At 38.2% G+C, this 23879-nt stretch overlaps 1 protein-coding gene across 2 annotated transcripts; it reads left to right on the top strand.

Annotated features, from left to right (window-relative positions):
- Positions 1-486: 486 nt before the first annotated feature.
- On the top strand, positions 487-23403 carry DCAF17 (DDB1 and CUL4 associated factor 17). 2 transcript variants are annotated; one of them, XM_007430399.4, is made up of 15 exons: positions 487-542; positions 1626-1849; positions 3142-3245; positions 4256-4346; positions 6636-6772; positions 7989-8067; positions 8537-8626; positions 9864-9971; positions 10621-10726; positions 13841-13983; positions 14899-15008; positions 15820-15904; positions 17601-17684; positions 19441-19596; positions 21561-23403. In XM_007430399.4, the coding sequence occupies exons 2-15, from the start codon at positions 1682-1684 to the stop codon at positions 21735-21737; spliced, it is 1638 nt and encodes a 545-aa protein (XP_007430461.1). In that variant the 5' UTR covers positions 487-542; positions 1626-1681; the 3' UTR covers positions 21738-23403. The 2 variants fall into 2 exon arrangements, with proteins under 2 accessions (XP_007430461.1, XP_025023822.1); XM_025168054.2 differs by having other exon boundaries at positions 518-567.
- Positions 23404-23879: the final 476 nt, after the last annotated feature.

The raw sequence follows: 23879 nt of genomic DNA, 5'->3' as shown, positions 1-23879 counted from the left end.
CCACTGGATTCAGGTCTTATTCTTAAAGAAGAGTTTCAGGCAATATTATGCTCCACAGGCACCAATAGCAATTCTGGTACAAACGCACAGATAACTATACAAAGTTTCGGATCTTCTCCCATTGGCACTATCTTTCTTCGCTTACCTAAGTTTTCCTAATTACAGGCGCAGCCCATGCATTTAATTTCAAGTGATTAATTCTTCCGGAACAAGTGATTTTGAAGGTGGGGATTTGCCCTGCAATCCAGAGAGCGTTTCAGATACCCTTATTCGTGCATCTCCTCTAATCCCATCGCTATATTTAATACTAAACAAACTCCGGGCATGTCTAAAAAACGCACAGCAAGTGAAAGGACAGCACGTGCGCTGTGTCTTAAAAGACTCCTCCCACTGACTACCCACTCTCCTACAGGCATAGAACCCGGGCAACGCTTCGTGACGCACAACGGAGAAGGGCTCTCCAGCGTTTACGTACGAAGGAAGCAGGCGCGGTGCATTTTGGGGATCGTAGGCTCGACTTCGAAGACTCCCGCGCTGAGATGGTAAGAAAGGAAATCGTTGTTCCCGGTCAGTATTGCGGGGTGGCGGAGAAAAGACACGGGGGGGGGGGGGAGCCAGCCAGGCCTTTTAATTGCGGCTGTTTTGGAGGATTTGGCATTTGGTATCGGAGATTAGGTGGAGAGAGAGAGAGAGAGAGAGAGAGACGTCTGCTGCTTTGTATATTGTTCTGCGAGGAGGGCTCTTAACAAGGATCCTTTTCCTAAGATTTTCCCTAAACCCACATTCCATTTACTCTGAACTGCAGATAATTCAGGAAGATGTGCCTCTGAGTAAGCCTTCTAGTAACACGGTATTCAGTTTTACAAATAGGCAGCGATCCAGGGTCGGTAATGCAGCCTAGTGTTTACATGGAAAGAAACCCCGATGTACTGTATTTAGGAGCTTTTACTCACCAGTAAGGGGGCTGACGATGGTTGTTTTAAGACTACAGCAGGGTTTTATAGGTATACAGTACTGTATTCTGTTCAAAGGATTAAAACATTAATTTCTTCTGTGACTGATAAGATAAAGTTAGGGAGAGGGAAAAGTTTCTAGTTAGAAAATTCATAGCTGCTTGAGAATTATTGCTAGAAGATATTTAAGAGGCTTGAACACTGTAATAAAATAGTTTGTGTAATGTTTCCAGTGTGAAATTTGGTAGGAAACATGAACATCTGGTTTTCTCCTAGGTAATCTTTTCCCATCTGTTGCTGTCCAAATGAATTGGACTTCAGCTTCTCTCTTTCCCAGCTTTTCAATTCTCATAATTTTCAACCAAGATGTCCATGTTGAAGGCCAAAACTTTTGGAGGGCACCATGTTGGGGAAAGCTACTTCTTGAGGATAGCTGTGGAATAATCCCATCTATCATACTCAAGATAGTAATGCATATCTATTCAGAAAACCCATTAAAATGTAACTGGGATGCTCTTCTAAGCAAACATAAGACTGCAGCTTATGCTGAAATTCTAAATTATACTAGCATGTATGTCTGGAGAAAGTATCCAAAGGTCTGAAAGGACCTTTCAGGAAACATGTTCATGTTTGGAGGAAACGGAAAGACAACATGTGTTCTCTTCTGTTTAGATGGTTACTGTTTTCCAAATAAACTATCCAAAGCAGAAATTGGAAATCTTATCAAAATGTTTTCTGGTTCATCTTCACCTGCACCAGCAAAAGCCACTTCTGATGCATTTGATATCCACAATATCTGCTGCCTACTAACTAGAAGATCACAGGGATTTCATACAAAAGATGCTGGAGCTGTTTATAGGAAAAACATGAGTCTCTTGAGGAAACTAATATGCCAGGTAACAGCTGTGGGAATTGTTCATATGCAGTACCTCTTATAGCTCAATCTATAACAAGTTTATTGACAAATTCTGCATAGAAACCTAGAATGAATTTCATATGTAGATCATAATTTTGAGATTAAGTATAGGTTTAATGCTGTTTTCTACAGTAGTATATTTACTAAAAATAGATGCATGAAGTGGCTCTAGAGGAAATATTTTTCAGTGATTATTAATGCAATCAAGATAAACATTCCAAACAAGTCTCTCATAGTGCAAACCTATATATAGCTACTTAGAAATAAGCCTTGCAGAATTTGATGAGATTTATTTTCCATTAGGTTTGGAGAGATGGCAGCTTTATTGATTCTTCTGAGTTTTTCACAGGTTGCTGCAATTCAGTCCTATATAGTACATCTTTATTCAGAAATGAGCCCCACTTTGGTCAATGGTACTTATTTCTACTTAAGCCTGCATAGGACTGAAAGTAGTGTTGTTTATCCCTGTGAGTTCCTGGGAAGTTACTGCACCATTGCTTACATTGTTAGATATATTATTTATACGAGATGTGGTTATAGAATAAACAGGCTCAGAGAAATTGTAAAATCAATTAAAATTGCATAGTTGCTTTTATATTTGAAGCTGGAAAATAGGCATATTATTTTCCATCTTAACGCAAAACATGCGGTTGAGAAATGTTTTTCTTAATTGCTGGTTTATTTTTTGCCATAATTAAGATACATTTTAATACATCTCAGAGTCTAGTTTGAATACTACTTGTATCTATGGAGAAATTAACAGAGAGAAAAATATATAATTGTTATTAAAATGCAAGAGAGTGCATATTTAAATTTTTATTTTAATTTATAAATCAATATAAATAAGTAAATACATTTAAAGTATTTCTTTTTTAAATATCAAGTAATTTTTTAAAAAATCAGGATTTTTTGGGGAGGGGTGCCTCTAAGTCAGTGTTGACTCCTGGCAACTGCCTGGACAAGCCCCTGCAGTTTTCTTGGCAAGATTTTGGAAGTGGTTTGCCATTGCTTTGTTCCTAGGGCTGAGAGAGAGAAACTGGCCCAAAGTCACCCAACTGGCTTTGTTTTTATCAGTCAAATCAGTTCTAGTTTTGTAAATAACTAGTTTTCTGAAAATTTCTAGTGTAACAGGTAAACAACTGTTACATTTATGACATAGTACTAAAAATGATTACCTTTTGCAGCAAATAAACTATAAGGATAACTGTCATGATTAGTTTAAATAAGTATCCTAAATCAAATCTTTTTATGGTTCATTATGATTTATTTCAGGAAACAACAACATTCAAGAATGTTTGGACTATACAGTCTTCATCTCCAGTTTCTTATCATAGTGGAAAAATTTATCTTGACAATTACCGGCGCTGTGTGAGCTGGTAATTATTATCTTTAAAAACCTTTTAAAGATATTGTAGAGAGATATTTCTCTTTTTCTGAGTAATTTTATCACATGTTTGAGTATTAGTAATATCAAGGTAGCCACAGAGCCATAGTGTTTTGGGTAAAAGTGGGTGAGATGGCAAAAATTCTGTAGAACTGAAGCCTGATCTTATCAATTTGGAAAGGTTCTGTTTATTTCTACATAGCTCTTCTAGTTAAATATGCCTAGGATTACAGGTGCTTGTTTTTAATTGTTTTTATTTTTTGTACTTTTAACTTTGGTTTTATGTTTTATTATAAACTGCCAAAAGAATTCAGTAGTTAGTGGTACATTAAGTTAAATAAAAAGTAACAAATTAATATCCTGGTATATGTCTCTGGAAATGTCAAGTCAGGCAGAACATGACTGGGTACTTTTTGTCCAAGATGGTTCCATGCCTAGTGACCAGTGATGGAGAGATATGAGGAAGCAGAATTGAGGAGATAATTCCAGTCCTCTGGGGTGAGATGGGGGTCAGTACCACAGAGTGGCAGGGGGAAGGTCCTGAGTGCTGGTGGTTACCAAGAATTGGGTAACAATTTATAATAGTTCAGTCATGGAACTCATTCCCATCAGATGTCATGTAGATGGCTTTAAAAGGGCAGCTAGACATGTTTGGGAAAGGGAAATCAGGGGCTATATCCTTGTTTGAGGATTCCCTACATTCCAGTTGCTATGGTGCTAGAATAAGAGAGGGAAAATGCTCATTTGCAGCCTGTGAGCTTTCTGGATGAATCTGCTTGGGCACCATGACTTGTTCTCACCTTGCGCTACTCCACAATGGGATTTATTTAGTTTTGGTTTAGCATGTTATGTCCATGTAAACCCTGCGTGATACAGAATGTTAGCCTAGATGGGCCTGTTGCCCAACCTAGCAGCGTGCTTATGTTTTTAGTAAATAAAACGGACTACTTCAATAATGGAAAGGGGTGCTTTGTAATTTCCCCCTTCTTTTGTCTCTGTCAGCATTACACCAGAGCCCAGAATAATTTATCAAATGCCAGGATGGCCCACCTCAGAAAAAATAGAGGATGCCTTGTTACTGGAATGCCCAGTGGTAAGACTTTTTTAAGTGACTTTGCCGAGTAGGACAAGTCGTTGACTCCCTTGTGTCATATCCAAAATATGCTCCCTTACTTGTTTTTAGTCACAAGCATGACAAATTAAGTGATCTCTCAGGAGCACCATTTGATGAACGAAAGCAGCATTTTAACACTAAGCTTCCTCATTTGGGGTCCGCCTTTTATGAGTTTCCATGTACAGTGATGCCTCGGGATACGAACGCCTCTGCTTGCGAATTTTTCGGGTTACGACCAGCTCCGGCCCCAAAAAATTACCTCGGTTTGCGAACTCCGCCTCGGGGTACGAACCGGATCGGCGGCCATTTTCCGCCCGTGCCACATGGTCCGTGGCCATTTTCTGCCCGTGCCACGTGGTCCGCGGCCATTTTTCCGCCCGTGCCGCGTGGTCTGCGGCCGTTTTCGCGCCATGCCGGGCTGTTTTCGCGCCGCACCGCACCGCACCGGGCTGTTTTCGCGCCGCGCCAGGCCGTTTTCGCACCGGGCCGTTTTCGCGCCGCGCCGGGCCATTTTCACACCGCGCCGCGCTGCGCCGCACCCGGCCGTTTTCGCGCCACACCACGCCGCGCCCGGCCGCTTTCCCGCCCGACGCGTGGTCCGTGGACGCCAGAACGGATTAACGGTAATTACATTGAACCTTATGGGAAATTGCCTCGGGTTGCGACCAAATTCGGGCGGAGGGCGGAACGGATTAACCGGATTTACACTGAACCCTATGGGGAAATTTGCCTCGGGGTGCGACCAAATTTGGAGGGCGGAACGGATTAACCGGATTTACATTGAACCCTATGGGGAAATTTCCTTCGGGTTACAACCAACTCGGGATACGCCCAGTCACGGAACGGATTAAGTTCGTATCCCGAGGTACCACTGTATCTGCTGTTAGTTGGGGTCAAATATGTGATGTGTGAAGGCTGAACAGTAGGTAGGTAGGTAGGTAGGTAGATGGAGTTTTCAAGTATATGGTTGGGCAAAACAATCAGTTATACAACTTAAGAATTCAGAAGAGGCTACAGTATTTAGCTACTTCCCTAGTGTACCGTTTTGCTGTTAGAGTATATATAAATTGCAACAAGATATCAATTAATATGTAGAAGTGTGAAAGGGTGTGGTCCAAAATCATTTGTGAAAGAACAGGCAACCTTGTGTTGTCCATGTTTGACTTTAGTATTGGAGAAGCCACCAGGGTCACCAAAGGCTCTGCTTCAAATGCATGGTCCAGTCCTTACTTGCCCCACTTCCAGGCAATCTGTATCGGCTACAGCTCCTCCTTCCCCCCCTTTCTCTTTCTTTTCTTCTGTGCTGCTGGTCCATGATTTCTATTGGGGCCTTACCTGTATAAATAGATTTACTGAATGTGTGGACAAGTAGTGGGGAGCCCTGCAGGCCCTGGTCTTATGGGCCCCAAGGTAGACACTTCACCAGGCTCTATAGCTTATTATGTCCCTGATAGCAAGGAAGAGGAGTGCTCAGTATTGGAAAAGTAGAGTTACTCCAGATTTAGAGTCTTGGATTATAGACACAGGTTGGGAATGCCCGGTTTCTAGACAACCCATAGTTAAGAACGGAGCCTATTGTAGCAAAATTTGAGTGAAATAAACAATGATTTGAATACACAATGGTTCGAGTTCATTACACAATACTACTTATGCAGTATTATACAATAATACTGTTCCAGCTTACAGATAAGTTCAACTTAAGACAGACCCTGGAAACAGAACTTGTTCTTAAACTAGGGACTATCTCTATCTGTTTATGAGTTGGCTTTTTGTCAACATATTGGAAGGAAAGATAAATATTATTTTGTACATCAAGGCTTAATAATATGTTTTAAAATTAGACTCAATTGTATGTAATATAATATGGGGGTTTTGTGTGGGTTTTTCCTTTTTGCACATTAAAGCAAAACTAAATGAAAATAATAAAAAAAAGTTGGGTCTTCCAGGACCTTTTGAATTATAACTCACTTAATATTGGCTGTGCTGGCTGGAGCTGTTGGAAATTGAAGTCCAAATCTTCTGGAGGGCAGAAAGATTGTTCTTACCTGCTTGGGTGAATGTAACTTGGTGATTTGTGCACAGGGTGATGAACAACCAGTGAGATCCCAATAAGTGAAGGCCTATAGGAGTAAAAAGCACCTCCAACTGGCTTTACATGAATGCAGCCAATTGTAGTTTATTCAGTAAACCATAGCTTAGCAAACTGTGGCATTGCATGACATGTGACCTTTCTCTGCATTTTGTAGAGCTAAAGTCCTTTTAATGCAGGGGGAAGTGCTGCCCAGGCCTTCAGACTACAGACCTTCCTGGGCAGCCCTGACCGCTCACAACTGGCTTTTCCGTCTGTCTGCAAATTCAGGAGAAATACTTGAAAAGGTGTATCTTGCTTCCCACTGCAAATTCAGGTAATCAAAGTAGGCTTGATATAAGACTACGTTAATGTGTTAGAAGGAGTGAAACTCTTCTTGTTTTATGGAAAGCAAGCCGTTCTGGTTTCAGTGCTTTAAAATGTAACCCTAAAGAGTACAGCCCATTGTACTCAGTAGGGCTTATTTCTAGGTAAAGAAATTTCAGGTTATTTACAGGACCGTCTCTCCGCAGTTGTCTCTACCTATCCTACCCAATCTGGCAGGAGGGGCATGCTCTGGGGGCCATTGGCTAAGGAGTGTCAGCTGGCGGGGCCCAGAAAGAGAGTCTTTTCTGCCATGGCACCCATCCTTTGAAACATCATCCCCCCTGAAATTAGATTAGCCCCATCCTTGTTGGCCCTCCGGAAGCCCTTGAAAACCTGGTTTTGTGCCTGAGCCTGGGGCCCTGAGCATGTGATAGAGGCCATCTCCTGGATGGGTGGATAATTAGTTGGATGATGCTTAGCTGCCATATGCTTTATTTTTTTATATTTTATATTTTATTTATTTTATTGTAAGCTGCCTAGAGTCATGTATGTGAAATGGGCAGCTATATAAATCAAATTATTATTGTAGGTCGCACAGTCAGCCAGTTGTTTAGGCTGGATTTGGCATTTTTATCCACCTATTGAGTCCTTTCCGAGGACTGGGATAGGCAGATGTCGTTTGATGGTGTTAAAGGTATCGTTGCAGGATGTAAGCTATTCCAGGTAAAGCTGTCTTTTGCAATTGACTGATGGTGATTTTGCCAGTGTCGATGGTCTTCAAGTGGTGCTCCAGATGTTTTGGGATTGCACCCAGCATGCCTATTACTATTGGTACTGGCTTTGCTTTCTTTTGCCACAGTCCTATTTCCATTTGTTGTTGTTGTTGTAGTTTGTGTGCCTGCAGCTCAACCTATACTGACTTGCAAGTCCTTCTCGTTGAAATCAAATGGCCGTGATGACAATTTGCATTCAGGACTAAGGTGTAAACTTGTAACACAGTGTAACTGTCTTTTATTTGATAGCAGTCTCGAAATTGCAAGAGGAGATAGCTGCTTTGAATCAAACAAAAATGCATTCCAAACTGTGCCTTTCCTTGGGCAGAAAACTCTCCTGGTTAAATAAAAATATGTTGTTTCTTAGTTAAATAAAAGATTTTATTCCCAATTGGCTTCCTAAAAATACATTATAATTCTGTTTTTGATGAGTTTCCTCTTTATTCCTTACAGGTACCTAAGTTGGGACATGCCTCAAGAGGTCATGGCAATAAAGTCAACTCAGCAGAAGCTCCCAGCAGCTGCACGACAGGTATGTTGACATGGAAGTCTTTGTGACTGCTCTTCAAAAAGATCTTTCAGCGCGTTTCCAGTATTGCATTTCAGAGAAAACTTGTTGCTTTCTCTTCATACTTACATGGTAACCGCATCTTTACAGTACATGGATACCTTATGAATCCTTTTTGAGGTTAGTACACAAGTTACTGCTCCATCGTGTTGCAGTTATACAAATGAGGCAGTTGAGACCACACAAACATGAGCCATGCCTTAATCTAGCCTTCCCCAATTGTAATCCCTGGACTTTTCAGTGAAGCATATCCTGGCTAGAAAATTCTTTACATTGAAGACTAAGTGGGGAAGGTTATGTTGCCTTTTCGAAACAGGAAAAATGTATGTATGTATGTATGTGAGTGCATAAGCTTTATAAGTGTGCTAGATAAATAGGAAATGTGCACATCTGAATGTCAGTCTTACGCTATGTTTTCTGTCTGTTTTCTTAGGCAGGCATGCAGCAGTCTGTACTGTTCTTTCTCGCTGTATTCAGAGTTTTGCCACTTTCATTTATGGGCATGTTGGAGCTTGACAAAAAAGTAAGTTTATTGTCTTAGTGATGCTCTCCTCTCTAGTAATACCTGAAAGTAGATCCATATAAAACCTTTTACTTCTGTTTTATTTTACAAACTTTGAGAAGGCTGAGCTGTCCACCAAATTATAGACACATAGCACAAAACCATAAATCTTGGTTTATTAATTATGTTTCCTGTATATCTACACAAAAGTACAGCCCTGTTGAGTGTGCAAAATTGATGTGTGGAAGCTCTAGCTTCATTGGATCAAAATAGCTGCTAGACCTCAACCCCCTTTCAATTAAATCCCAGTTTTCACACATTCTTTCCTCCCATTTATCTGTACCATTTACATAGTAACTAAACATAAATTGTCTGGTTTGGAAGAAAAATATAATATGTAAAATAACTTGGATTAATTTTTTAAAAAAATTTCACAATTTTGATTGATTAGTACAAAATGAAGATGCTTAAAACTGAAGCTCTGTAGTTCTGCTAGCTGTTTCTAGTGGCGATTGCACAAGCATTTTAACAGTCCAGGGTGGGGAACGTACAAACTACATGCAGTCTCCCCATATCTTATTTGCCAGGACCACAATCCTCCAGAATTACTGCCTGGACTTATGTATTGAACTAAGGCAAAATTTGTTAACTATGTTTTTAAAATAAACCACAGTTGTTTAGATTCACGTGTCTTGTGAAGCACAATACCTGAGTTTACACAGCACTCTGGGCCTAAACTATGCATAATAGCTTTGCATAATGTATGATTCCAGCCACTGAAGATTTCCATGCTCAGTGGGCTTTATCATGAGTGATCTTATAATTTCAATTTCATTACTGTCATATTCCTGGTAAAATGCTCTGCGAGAATTCCAGACAAGCATTCCACTGTCCTGAAACAATTAGCAATAGCTTATCTAAATTTAATATTAATGTAACATCATTAATCTGCTGCCAGAGAGAGCGGCCGTAGCATAGTCGTGGCTTCATGCTCTCCATGTAGAAGGTCCCAGGTTCAGTCCAGGCATCTCTCCTGAAAAGGATCTTAGGGTTAACTGTGAAATACTATGGAAAGAAATTGAAGAGCTACTGCCCATCAGAACTTAACTAGATGGAAAATCATATGGTTCGGTAGAAAATAGCGACCAGTATCCTCATAGTGACAACTGTTTATGTCGTATTTTTGTTATCAGTTGGTCAGATGCTGGAATCCTCTAGTGATCACTTGACTAATGAGATTTTCTTTCCTTCAAACCAGATCTTTGGAAATAGCATGGCAGATGTTTCAGTATCTCACAGAATGCTGATTGTAACACACAGCACAGGTCATGTCAGATTGTATAGCTTCCAGGCAATCTCTGAACAGGTAATAGGATATTATTACAATGCTTTATTTATTTTATTAGTAGTATCACTATAAGTTTATATGAGATTTTTAAGGGACTTTTAACTTTTGCCAGTGAGCGGGTGGGGAGACAACAGAGGAAAGGATCATGTACTACCTACCCAGGCACTAACCGAAAAACTTGTCTGGATCCAAACCCAAAAAAAGAAATGAAGATGATTTTTTTTAAAAAATGATTTTTTTATCCTTTTCTTTTTTCAGTTTCTGTTATTTTTTTTCATTACACTTAAAGATTGCTTCGTTTAATTGTGTTTCTTTTAGTGTATTTAGGTGTTTTGTCAATATTTTGTATTTTTAAAAATAAAATGCTTGGATCCAAGCCAATATAATGTAGAGGAAATGCTAAACAATTTAATTTCATTGGCAATGTATTGTTGAAGATCATTTGAAAGTTCTGATTAAGAAACAAGGCTGTACTTTAAAAATACAACTTGAGGTTACAATCTGATGCACACAATTATTCAGGAGTAAGTATAGGTAAATCCACACAGGTGAGATGCCTAAAAAATTGTTATAAATCAATTTAGACTTCTCTTAGATGCATATGCAAGTATTAGTTAGGTCATCGTATATGTGCAATAGAATTAATCTAATGTGATATTATTTTTAGTTCATGGAACACCAGGTGGATTTGGGACAGGAATACAGCTGGAATGGCAAAGTTGGGATTGTGGGAAAATACCCTTTTGGCATTCCATGTAACATTAAAATAACAGGTATTTATAAAGGCTTATTGTTCATCAGCATAACTGGTTGGCTTCAGATTTTGTTTAAAAATGCTAGCAGTCCCAGTTAGTATTGGTTTTATAATCTGGTAGTATTTTAGCTACTGTTTATGTTACTCAGATTAGCCTTTCCCAATGCAATCCTATATTCAAGTAAGCCTCTTTGAATTCAGTGACAATGATTCTTAAGTAGGTGAATATATAAATTGCAGCCGGTCAGGTTGTGCTGTTAAAAACTCAGATAAGTTAAAAAAAAAAAAAGTTACACTGACTAAAATATTAAGGTGGTGCAGTATTTTGAATTCAAGCACAAAAGATCCAGCTGCTTTAAAGATTTGCTAACAGTTGCTGTGTGAATGCCCCTGCATGCTTAAAGCATCTTTTTGAGATTCCAGTCTGCATAATTCTATGAAATAAATGCTATAGAATGTTAATGTTAATGAAACTTAATTCTGGCCAATGACAGTTAGGCCAAATGGAAATGTCTTGGAACAGACTCCCAAACCTAATGCCCTCCAACTCATTCAGAGCTCAGAATGGTATAGGAGCTGCAATCCAACATATATAAAGGACATCAAATTGGGGAAAACTATTTAAAAGCATAAATAAAAATAGGACTAATTTCCTATTTTTAGTTGTACCCCTCTGTGTCCCAGGAAAGAAATTTTGGGGAAAATTTATACAATAGCTTAAAGAGTGAAAAGGTTATGCTTTTTCCAAACTGCAGTTGCATAAAAATGTGTATAAGCAGTATACATGATAAAATAGCAGCATGTACTACAGCAATAGTAATCATAATAGAAAGGTAGATAAGATCAAACTAAAACCAGCACTCCCTAAAATACTTGTGGAAAATAAAAAGATAATATGATTAAAAGGAGCATAATGGAGGCTCCAGATGAACCTCTTTGCAGAGAGTGGTCCAAAAATGGGGCACCAGTCTGGAAAATGCCATTCTTTGTATTTATCTGTCCTACCTTATTTGGGGGGCAGGGGTATAGCTGGAGAAGAACTGTTCTAGACTTTGTAATTTACTTCTACACTTTGAAGTGGTTTCAGAAACTTAGTGGCAGCCAGTGAAAATGGCAAAGTACTGGTATACTGTAACATTGGCCAGATCCAGTTAGCTGTCTCTGTTTAGGAGTATCTGAACTGTTTTTCAAAAAATCCTATTTTCCATCAGCATGTCTCCATCAGTATGCCTCCATCAGTATTTCTCTTTAAGGGAAATTGTTTGCAATTTTTGTATTAGTTATAAAGGAGACAGAAGCAACATGTGGCTCTCCAGATGTTACTAAGTTCAGTTCCTGTCAGTGGTAACCAGTATGACAAAGGGTGAAGGATCCTGGGAGCTGTACTTCAATAGCATCTGAAGGGCGACAGAGAGTTAATTTATGTTATACAGTAACCCCATAAGCTTCAGGTGTTCCATTATGTTTTTAGGAGGACAATTAAAAAACAATTTAGCTTAGCATATGTGCATGTATATACATGTATGTGTGTGTGTGTGTGTGAGTGTATACATATATATGCACACACACGCATTAAGCTAAATTGTTTTATATGTGTGTGAGAGAGTGTAATGCATTTTTTTAAAAAAAGTAAGTTATATTTTATATGTTTTTAACATGTGTTTACATATCATGTAAACATTCTGCCCCCGGAGGTGCGATTGGCCCCCTCACTCCTGGCCTTCCGAAGGGCCTTGAAGACCTGGTTCTGTCACTTGGCCTGGGATGGGGAGGGAATACTTCAAGCAGCAGGGTGGCTAGCCCCATAGTGGCCAGCTGTCCTCAGCCCGATTTTCCATCTTCTTGGATTTTCCTTTTTTAGTACTGTTTTTAAATTTTAGATGTATTATGTATTTTATATATATTTATGGTTTTAATGTTTTTGTAAGTCGCCCAGACTCCCCCATTGGGGGGAGATGGGCGGGGGAGAAATTTGATTAAATAAAAAAACAAACAACTATTCTGACCAGATGGAGACACCTTTCAGGAAAATATCAGGGAAATTCCATTGTTAAATAACGTTTCAATGGTGTTAGTTACTTGAAAAGGATGCATTGAATAATGCAGAATGATGTCACTACTTCCATTCTATTTCACAGTCCCTGGATTTTACATACTCTACTAAGCCATAATATGGTTTGAGTTTGGCTTAATATGATGTGTACACCTACTATTATATTTCATTAACTATGGTTTATGGCTTACCAGATTGCATGACTCAGGCCATTATGGCTTCTTCAGCAAAGCACTGTTTAACTAAACAAGGCAAAGCATGAAACCCCACTTGCAAATATCTTTGGAATTTGAATCAGATAGTGCTGTTATTCCTCTGAAGTAAATTTGCTTCAGTAGAATCATGGCAACAGGAGGCCTTACAGCAATATGTTTTTATTCTTGGGCCTCAAGACTTTCTGAGAATTTAGTGTGTTCAGTAAAATTAAGAAGTATATTATAATTTTGTTTACATTTTTATTAACCCAGATTTATATCTGCATTCAAATATACACTTTGGTTATCAATAGAAATATTTGCTATGGGCTTAGCTTAGCAAAAGTTTTGAATGTTTTTGACCACAGACTTAGGATTACCCAATATTCTTCATAATTAATGCCAATGAAGGAACCCTTCATTCAAGTATAAACCAGTTTTATATCAGTTCAGCTATCATGACTTCCCCCTGAAAACCTAGAAGCATTAGAATGATGTGCTGAAAATGTGTTAGATGTGATTAATGGTTAAATCAGTTGGTGTCTGTAGTGTACATATGTCCAGATGGCCTAACTGGTTTTCTAATAATGCTAAAGTTTCTATTACTGTGTGTAATTTGTAATGTCGCTTTATAATACTTAAGGGAAAAATTGATTCCTTGTGCTGTTGATTAAGTTACTCAGATACTCATTTTAAATTCTGCTAATTGAATGCAAAGTAGCATGCTTTGTAATCATCACTGCGTTATAAACTGGGGAATTGCATTTTTCTGCATTTAGTGCAAATTCAATGGAAGGTTTTATTTTGATTGAACAAGGAGAAGAACAAGTGAAATGATAAAGCTGTTCATGTGAATATGTTTTTTAATATTCAGTTATCTTCACAGATACTCCAGACCTTCTTTTTGAAGTCTCATCCCTCGAGAGTGCATTTCAAATTGGAGGATATCCTTGGCATTATATCATTACACCTAACAAGAAAAGTCAAGAAGGAATCTTCCATGTTTGTTCTTTAAAAGACCATACTTTGGTAACGTTCTAATGTAACGAATTACATGTTTCCCTCCTGAATGAGAATAGAACCAAAATGTTAGTGTTTTTCACCTGGAGTTCACAGATTGTGCCTATCACCAGACAGTTTTATTTAGATTGGCAACATAATATTGAAAGTTAATGTCCAAATAGCATCATCTTAATATTGAAATGATACATGATCCAGTTGAGGAATTTTTGAACTTCAATCTGAGAAAGATCCTGAAAGGCCATATCCCATTGAGGGGTACATCCAAAAGCAAAGTGGGCAGGGCCAACAATTATGATTTTGATCTACATCCCCCCTCCCCATCTGTAATTCATCTACTTATCCATATATAGTCAGAAGTACGTCCCACTGAATTTAGTTGAGCGTATTCCTGGGAAAGTGTGAATAGACTTTTAATGTTAAAGAGAGAATTTAAATCTTCTCAGTTGATCTCATTCCAATTCAGAATTGCATTCTCAGATGTCTATAGCCTCTCCTTAGATAAATCACATAAAAATATAGCCTTCCACTAACTTCAGTTTAGTTCCTCAGATCTTTGCAGAACTCCCTCTGCCCATCCATCATAGTTCCTTAATTCTGACCAATAAGGAATTTAAAGCTTAGTGAGTTTGGAACAGGACCAACTGGGAGCAACAGCTCCAGAAGCAGAGCCAACAAAACATTCTAAAGATTTTTTAAACATATTGGAACACCAAAGAAGTCTAAATAATTGCTGATAAGAATCAGTGAAATTGTGGGTTTGGGCTACGAAAATGTGTTGAGATTCCTAAAATGGAACAACCTTCTGTATGCATAATTCCCACAGTCCTGTAAGAATATTGGAATGTGCAGATAATAGACCTTCTCAGCTTTTGCTGTCTTCAGTCTTCGTTTAGATTTAAACTTTTTATTCCATCAATTTAGGCAAAGAATGGCATACAGGATATGAAATGTTGCTCATTGGAACCTGACAGGATATCTTTCCACCCTGACAGTTCTGGAAGGATGCTACATGTGGGTCCAAATTTAATTAGGTACGTGCCTGCTGAAAACTAGCTTGCATCAGGATGAAAGTAATGTGCTAGTTCTCTGTGGGATTGGCTGCTCAGATTGAATATCTGATTAACTAAAGCTAAAAGTTATACCATGGGGTTGGGGTGGGAACCGGTGAATTAGAGCCACACTGGGATAATAAGGAATGGGCAAGCTATTTCAGGGCTTGTATGATAGTTTTGATGACAAAACCAGGTCTTTAAGGCCTTGCAAAAGGCCAGCAGGGTCGGGGTGAGTCTGTTCTCTGGGGGTATGAAATTGCAGAGGGCAGGTGCCTTGACAGGAAAGGCTCTGTTCCTGGTCCTGCCAGATGGTGCGCTCTCATGGACAGGACCCAGAGCATGCCTATCCTGCCAGATCTAACAGGACAGGTAGATACCACTGGGGAGAGACAGTCCCATAAATAACCTGGTCCCAAGCCATAGGGCTTATCCTGAGTGAGACCATGTCTTAGGTAGATCAGTATTACCTTCTTGGCAGCGGCTCTTTGGCTGAAGCATTTCTCATATCCCACTATATGACCCTTTTAAATGGCAGGTCCAGGGGTTAAAGAATGAATACTCTTCCATATATACTATATGCATGCTGTTCTGGAGAGGCATCTAGCTATTTTAAAAGATTCTTCTTGAAAAATAGCAGTATTTGGCTCCATCATGCAGTGGCTTGTTCAAACAACCATAACTTCATTTTCTATAAGGAGTAAAAACAGCAAAATTGGTGTTTAGGGGAAAAGTACTTTCTGCTTTCCCCATTCTTGAGAATATGGCCCCCATGGGGTTTTTTTTTCCACAGAGTCCTGAAGTTGAAGGAAACTGAAAATGCAAAGCAGCAAGAAGTTACTGAAGATTTTATCATAGAAGCCAACAGGGAAAATAATGTAAGGTTATAAAAAGAAAACCGGTTGAAATAATTATTCCTTAAGGAAAATATATTTCATTGGGAGAGTTTCTGTCCCTGAGGCCTGAGTCAAACATTACATGTATAATCATAGTTTATTAAATAGATCACAGTTGGCTGGATTCGTAAAACATGCTAAACCAAAACATCCTAATGACGATGGCTGCCCTTGCACAATCTGCGGTACCAGCATCAAACAATCCATATGGCTTAATAGCAAGCGTGAGCCCAGTCATAAAATGTTTGCAAGCCGTCTGAAAAATGAGATATAGAAACAGATTTCCAAGAACATGGTGTTGAAGCTCATGATGAAATATTGATAATTTAATATTTGAAGGCCTGCTACTTCTCTGAGCTCTAGGTTTATATGCAGCTTATTGACCCATCTACAAGGTCAGTTTGTTAGAGAGAAGCTAGGCAGTTTTGAAAATTAGTGAAACTATAAAAGAAATCTCTCCTAATGGAGAAGATTTAAGCTGTCATTGCCTCAGATGTGTGGACTTCAGCTCCCAGAATTCCCCAGCCAGCTTGCTGGCTGGGAATTCTGGGAATTGAAGTCCATACATCTGAAAGTTGCCAAGTTTGAGAAACACTGATCTAGTGAATAAATTGCCAGCATCAGAAAGGAACAGAGCTCTCAAGTATTACTTTGTTGCAATGTTTATCATTTTATGTATGTTCCCTTGTAGAATTAAGATGGGTTTGGAGAGAAAAAAAGATGAATATTAATTTTCTAATTGAAAACAAAAGAGCTTCTAGAACTCACGGCTAGAAAGTTTTGAAAGCTATGTGGGAAGATTCAAATAAATTTGTTCAAAACCACTAGAAGGAGTAATGAGCCTTTTAGCAGTCAGAAAAATAATTTTAGAACAATGGTTTGCTTCTTTGTTTCCTAGAGTTCTACTTCCTGTCTACGAGTTACTGATTGATTGATGGCAGGAATGGAGGGATTTGTACTGGACCAGAATTTGATGTCATGAGGCACTTTTGAATTAATCCCAAGACAAAACAGCATTTTATCCTGTATAACCAGATTGTCCCTTGGAATCACTTCATATTGTTTCTGAGAAAAAGGAAAAGGCAGAGGTGGATAACCTGCAGCCTTCTGGATATTGGTGAATCACAACTTTCAGGATCCTTTCCTACCAGCCATTCTGGCTGGAGCTGATGGGAGTTGCCATTCATCAATCCTTGTTTTGCACTCTAGGTTAAGAGAAGTCTAATAAAGAGGCAATTTTAAAACGATTTAATACTGTTTGAAAGGAGATTTTTCATGAACAGCAAAGTATTTTTAACTCAAGAGAAAGCTATATTACTCTTTGTCCTATAAACATCCATCAAGCTGAAGAAAACTACATCTCTAGAGTTTAGGGATTATTATTCTATATTTTCCTCCTACTGTTGACTCCATTATTCTCTTGAATAGTTTTATGCAGTGGTGCTGACAATAAGGCAGCTATATTTTCTAGGTGCAGGGTGATTTTTTTTCAGTTCTTTTGATATGTTACATCTTTGGGCCAATTTATCCTTTAGCAGCAGCAACTCAGTTAAAAGCCTATTTAATATCTGTGTTCAGGAAGACTTAAAACCAGTGCTTCAGTTAGTATTGTCCTTAGTTGATCATTTGTCAGAACAACACAAAAACCTCTCTTCTCTCCATATTTTTAATATCAAAGGTGAACAACCCTGTAACAGTAACAGCATCTGGCCGAATAGTGAAGAAGCGTTTTAAATTATTGGATGATGATCCTGAGCAAGAGGTAAATTCAGTTCACAGATGGTTGGCAAACATTTGATCCTGAATAAGGCAGCCACTGAAATGACCCATGTTGGCTGGGCAGAGTCTGCACAGGCCTACAAAATGTCAATCATGTTCACATGTCATGATTTCTTAACTGACATATCCAGGAATAGGTTGAGGACTATTCTCTTTTGCAGGAGAGAGAGATAAAGCGAGTATTTTTATTTTATTGTTGACCTTTCATCTGTGAGGAATCTGTGAATTATTATCGTGTTAATAGCACTTAAAGAATTCAAGGCCTGTTAAATTCTAGAAATTTAAACTGGGTTACTGCCTTAGGAATCCTGGAAAGAGATATGAAGAATCAACCTGGCTGTTCATTATCCGCTTAAATCTCACAAGGCCTTGCCTGGGACCATTTCTATGCTCTTGGAGAGCATGCAGTTCACAACAAGATGGTAAATAATGCAAAGAAAACTCTAGATCTCAGTTGAGCAATGTGTCCCTGTATCATTAACAACTATTTTTGGAAACCATTTTTCACCTATCAGGAACTGTAGCTGAGATGACACAGCCACAAGAATTCTAATTCCTCAGCTTCTGGAAACCATTTCCAGCCTTGTTTCCATGGAAATGAATATAGTTGGGGGGGTGAAAACATGGCAAGGACTGTTTGTGGCTTTTAAAATCTGTAGTTCATTTATATTTGATTACCAAATTTAAAAAGAGACCGCAGAGAAGCAAGACCCTTAGTTTTACCCAAAGCATACCTTTTGTTTGGTTTTACAGCCTTAAATTACATTTTTCAGAAGGAAGTTATTTAAAAATACTTTCCTGGGTTTAATCTGGGGACATAAATTCAAAAATGTCTTCAGTCCCATTTTAGAATAAAATTATGTGTGATCTTAAGACATGGGATTCCTGTATGAGTTGTCTATGTGGCAGTCTCATTCTAACAGCTACGTACAGTATTCATCTGGGCAGTTGCTACATTGTTGTTTTTCCCAAAACATCTCTCAGTATCTTAAGCTACAGTGCAGTGAACGTTATAAACTAAATCCTGATGATGTCAGTGGTTTGGTGACCATCTGTTAGCTTAATTGGATTTGTGAAGTATTTGTGAATAGTTATCACAACTATTTGTGAATAGTTATCACAAATATAATAAGGGAGCCAGTGTGGTGTAATGGTGAGGTGTTGAACTAGGATCAGGGAGATCTACATTCTATCCTATGCTCAGTCGTTGGACGCTCACTAGGTGACTTCAGACCTACCTCACAAGATGGTGGTTGTGAAGAAAAAATAAGAGGAGGGAGCACTACGGGTGCCATGTTGAGCTTCTGAATGAAAGGTAGGATAGAAGTCCATTAAATAAATAAACCTGATAATGTACAAGTAGAAGCTCAGATGAGTATAGCCTCCAATAGCTTCTTTGTTGAAATGGAGGGATCCTACCTGCACCCATTCTCCTTTCTACGCACAGACTGCTAGAGTGAGGCAACTGGAGCTGCTATTTGGACTACTGGACTGTACTACTGGAAGTACTACTACTTCCACAACTGTGGAAAGGATTCTAGAGATCCCAAGTAAACTGGATTGAAAATGTAGGCTATGACCAGTAACAGTGAATGAAAGTAAGCTTTTAAAAATTTAGGGAACTTTTACTTATTTTTCTGTTTCAAATTTGTATTGAAAGTAGGAGATACTTAAAAATGTGACTGATATGCCCAGTGTTGGATTTAACCAAACCTCTTTTTTTGTTTTTTGGGGGTAAGACCTTCAAAATTGTTGACTATGAAGATGAACTGAACTTGCTGTCTGTTGTGGCTGTTACTCAGATAGGAGTTGATGGGGCAGCTCGTCTTGACTTCCATTGTAATGAACAGGGTACTCGGTTGAAGAGTTTTCCTTTTGTGGAGTCCTGGGATGTGGTGAGTATAATTTAGGTATTTCTGATGTTCCTACTATCAACATGCTACTCTAACTTAGCTCTAACAACGGGCTACTATTGAGCCATTTATGTATGCCATTCCCATCCTAAAGGTAAAAGTTGCCAAGCAGGGGGACAAAGCTATAAAGGAGTTATAGAAAAACAATAGTGCAGCAGTCTGGAAGTACACCCAGTGCATTCCTGTTGGATGCATCTGATTTCTTTCCAGAGCTGCATTTTGTAGATTTAAAGCACAAATTGGCTGGTTGTTTCGAAGCTGTGATCCACACACTTCCCTCCAAAGAACCTTTCCAATGTAAAAATAAGCTTTAAGTACCTTTTTCAAAACAAAATTGAAGGACAGTTTTTTTCTAACTGGATAGATGTGTAAATGACATTGGTTTTTTTTTAAGGCCCCCAGTTTGAAGAAAAGGGAAAAACAGGCTGTTAAGCTTTAACATGGAAGAAAATATGTCACAGCTGAAGTCAGGGAGAAGTTGGGCTTATGACTATTCCAGTTCGTGTATGTATACTGATAACTTTAGTCAGGTCGTCCCAGCCTGCTGCCTTGCTGGTTGGGAATTCTGGAAATTATTGTGATAATGTATCTAGAGTGCCTCAGGGTTACAGCAATGGGTTGAATTGTTCATTCTTCATGGGTACAAGGATTATACGAGAAATATTTGCTGTTTCAGTATCGTATACGTGAGAAAAACTGGAAAAATTATTTTTAAAAAGAAGCAAAGTTTGGAATTCTTGAAGGTCTAATTACCACCCAAAAGAAAAGATATCAGGGAGACGTAAATTCCATTTACCAATGTTTAACAAGATATTTTTTGTTCCTAAAAGTTAGATTCATGAAGTACATATTAATCAAGAGTTAGTTACCTTCATGCTTAATTTTACACATTTCTGATTACAGTGAAGAGAGTAGAGCTCCGTTGGGGGTGCGGTGGATACACTTAATGAAGATTTGAGCCTTGAGTATCGTTCTAAGATACCTTGGTTCAAGGCAGCAAACTCAAGCAGCTTCTTAGTTTTAGTAGCTAAGAAACTCTACCTTTCCCTCACTTTCCTCCTTATCTAGCCTCTGACTTTTTTAGAAATCATGAAACCATAGTAGGAAATGACACCTCACGTGCTCTGCCTATTTTCTGCTACTTCCAATGCTAGAATTTGCTGCCATTCTTAGATTCCCATGGAAGTAGATCTGTTCACAGCTCAGTTACTGAGGATTTGTGAGACATTGGGACGACATTCATAAGAATGTGTCCACATCTCTCAAACTTTTCCTTTAAGATGGAATTTTAGATCCTTCAGGATGTCTTGGCCATTGTCCATTTCAAACATGGAAGTTTCAGTTATGTGGATGGTTCCCTCTCTGACTTAATTCTTTGGAAAAAGGATTTGATAGAGAAACACTTCCCTTAGCGTCACCAAACAGCAAGTAATGTATTGTGGAATGCTACCATATAAGATCGAGTAAAGTTAGCTTTAAGGTTACTTGGAAGACATAAGGCTGACGTTTTGCTCAAGTTTCACATAAATATATACTGTGTCATAGTAAGACTGAGGATGCCCCAGGTTAAATCCATGCTTAAATGCAACAGGATGTCCTTAGTGTAGCTCAGTCTCCATCTCTTCGCTTGACCTACCAGCCCAACGTTGTAATGGAAATAAATAGGGATCTTCTGCTTGTTGAAGGAAAGATGGGATATAAATCTACAGTAGTAACATAAAAGCTAAACCAACAGAAATGGGTTTTAGGTTGACTTGTCCGTTTTAGAACAGTGCACTCAGTTTAGAATATCTTCCAACAGTGTTTTAAAATCAAATTATTGTCTGAAGCACTTACCAATAACCTGGAAGGTGATATCATATATAAGGGTTTTATCATCACAAAGGGCCTACATTCTCACTCCATTACTTGAAGTGAAAATTATGTTTCTTGTTCTCTTAATGCAGACGTACAACCATGAAGTTTACTTTGATAGAAATATAGTGTTGCACATACAACAGAAGCCCCACAGGATGTTCAGCTGTCACATATACCAGATGACCTGCAATAGTGAAGAAGATGACAATATACAGAAGGGAAAAAGAAGAGGGTGTGTTTGGTCAAAAACTGGAGGGAAATACTGAATATCTTTAGAATTCAACTTGTTACGGAGGCTTTGCTGTAGACAGTATCCAAAGATGTGTAAGCCTCTTTTTGTGCAATGTAATAATAATAATAACTGTTATTCACCTTTCTGTAAATGTAAATCCTTTTTTTTTTAATTGCTTCTCAGCCTTTTGGCTAGGATCAAATGTACTGTAGTATAAATAATTTTAAATATGATTTTTAAAAAAACACTCAAGTAGCAAAATTGTAATTGCAACTGTTGTATATATATTTTTCTCTAAAATAGAGCTCTTTTGGACAAATTAATATTGCTGGGAGCATTGTATAACTCAAACTACATTTTTGCTGTCTTTAAAAAAACAATTGGAATTTAAATCGTGTTCAAATTCTCTTCTATATGGAGCAAAGAATACTGCTTCAGTTATATAGGGGCTTAATCATGGTTACTTATGCCCTGCTCCAGCTAGACATTGTATAAACACACTAACTGACAGGGTTGTATTTCTTCTAATGGGCAGGGAGGGAGCTGACCTTAGTTCTTCTGTCAGCAGATGACTGATCACTTGCCAGTCATCTGAAGAATCCCATCTATCAAGTGGGATTCTCTTTAGAAGTAGGACTGTGTGTAACAGTCCACTGCTAAATGCATAGGGAGTTGGACAGGGGATGCTGTGCTATTTTACAGGTATGCAGAAATAGGCTGGAGTAGAGTGGTTATGACTTAAGAAATTGGCTGTTCATCTTCCTGCTGCATGATTTTGCCAATATTATGTTTGTCCATTCCCAGGTATCTCATTTTGGAAATTTCTGTTTTTTAACTTCTTTTCTTTTAAAGGAAAAAAATTCATTTCTGAAAGATGTTCCTGAGAATTAATTCCGTTTGATTTTTTTTCCCCCTGCCGTCAGTGTTTCATTGAAAGACAGTCATTTGTGTTAGAACACGTAAAACATTCTCACTCGTTCCTTTTTATATCCTGGCACTTTGATGCTGAAAATAAGTATTTGTTAATAGACAATGACTAGATTCACACATGTGATTTGCTATATAGATTGTGCATCCTTAGTCATTACCTATTGGTTTAGTATAATGGTGAAGTGGTTTAATCAAATAGGTACATCACAAAACAGAGGACCAATAGTGATGTTACAATACTTATAGAATGTGTGGGTTTAAAATTGAAAAATATGATGATCTACTTACAGATTCATACATTTATTAGGAAGAAGATCAGAATGAAATCTACAAGGCACAGCTTTATTATACCTTTCTTTGCTCATCTTAAAATGAAGGAGAGTTGCTAATGAACGGAAGAGGGGAGATGTATAAAGCTATGTTAATTTACTGTATTATTTATCAAATCAAAACAACTATTTAAAAAGGGGGGGGGAGCACAGCAGCCATCCGTGGAGTAATCCATCCTGCATCTCTGCTTGATACATTTTGTGGCTCTAACTGTGTAATCATATTCTTTTGGAATTGCAAGCCTACATTTTACATTTTGGAATTTTATTGCTGTGCATCAAGCCATATAAGCCTCTGGCTATGGGACTTGGCTACACTTACCTTCCTATCTGTCTCAGCCAATGCAAATGAGAAGTAACTTGGAAATCATATTTTTAAATTATTCATTATGCTCAACAGTTAAGTAATATGAGAGGAATAAAGAAATACCAAACGCTTCCATATGATCTCTGTGGAGAAAAAGTAAACTTTAGCTTGGGAAAGGACCAAGAAAATAAATTATGCTTAAATAAGTACAGAAAAGCTCCACGCATTTTTAAAATAAATAGCCAACGCAGAGGAGATTTTGTTTTCCTTGTTAAATCTCTGTTTTGGGATAGAACCTAACATTCTGGCAGCAGGAAGTCCTCAGGAAGTGGAAAGAGGAATTTAGAACTTAACTTTACCAGAAGGGCAAACATTCTAACAATCAGGATGTACTGTTAACAGCAACAGTAATAGGAAAATTTGAAAATTGGCCTGGACAAATGTCCTATATTAGCAATTAAAGTAGGCAAGGGTATAAGAAAAAATGGGCTACTACTAATGAATAGAAAAGCCATTAGACCCCTAGTACTTGAAGGATGCAAATATTGAGGATTAATAGAAGCTTGTGATTTATTCCATGACCAAATTAAAAAGACTACTAGTATAAATT

This window comes from Python bivittatus, unplaced genomic scaffold (assembly GCF_059951505.1).
Source record: "Python bivittatus isolate LINGU-HERP-01145 unplaced genomic scaffold, Pbiv_v1 ctg000200_np1212, whole genome shotgun sequence".
NCBI lineage: Eukaryota > Metazoa > Chordata > Lepidosauria > Squamata > Pythonidae > Python > Python bivittatus.
This window is presented reverse-complemented; position numbering and strand designations above follow the sequence as displayed.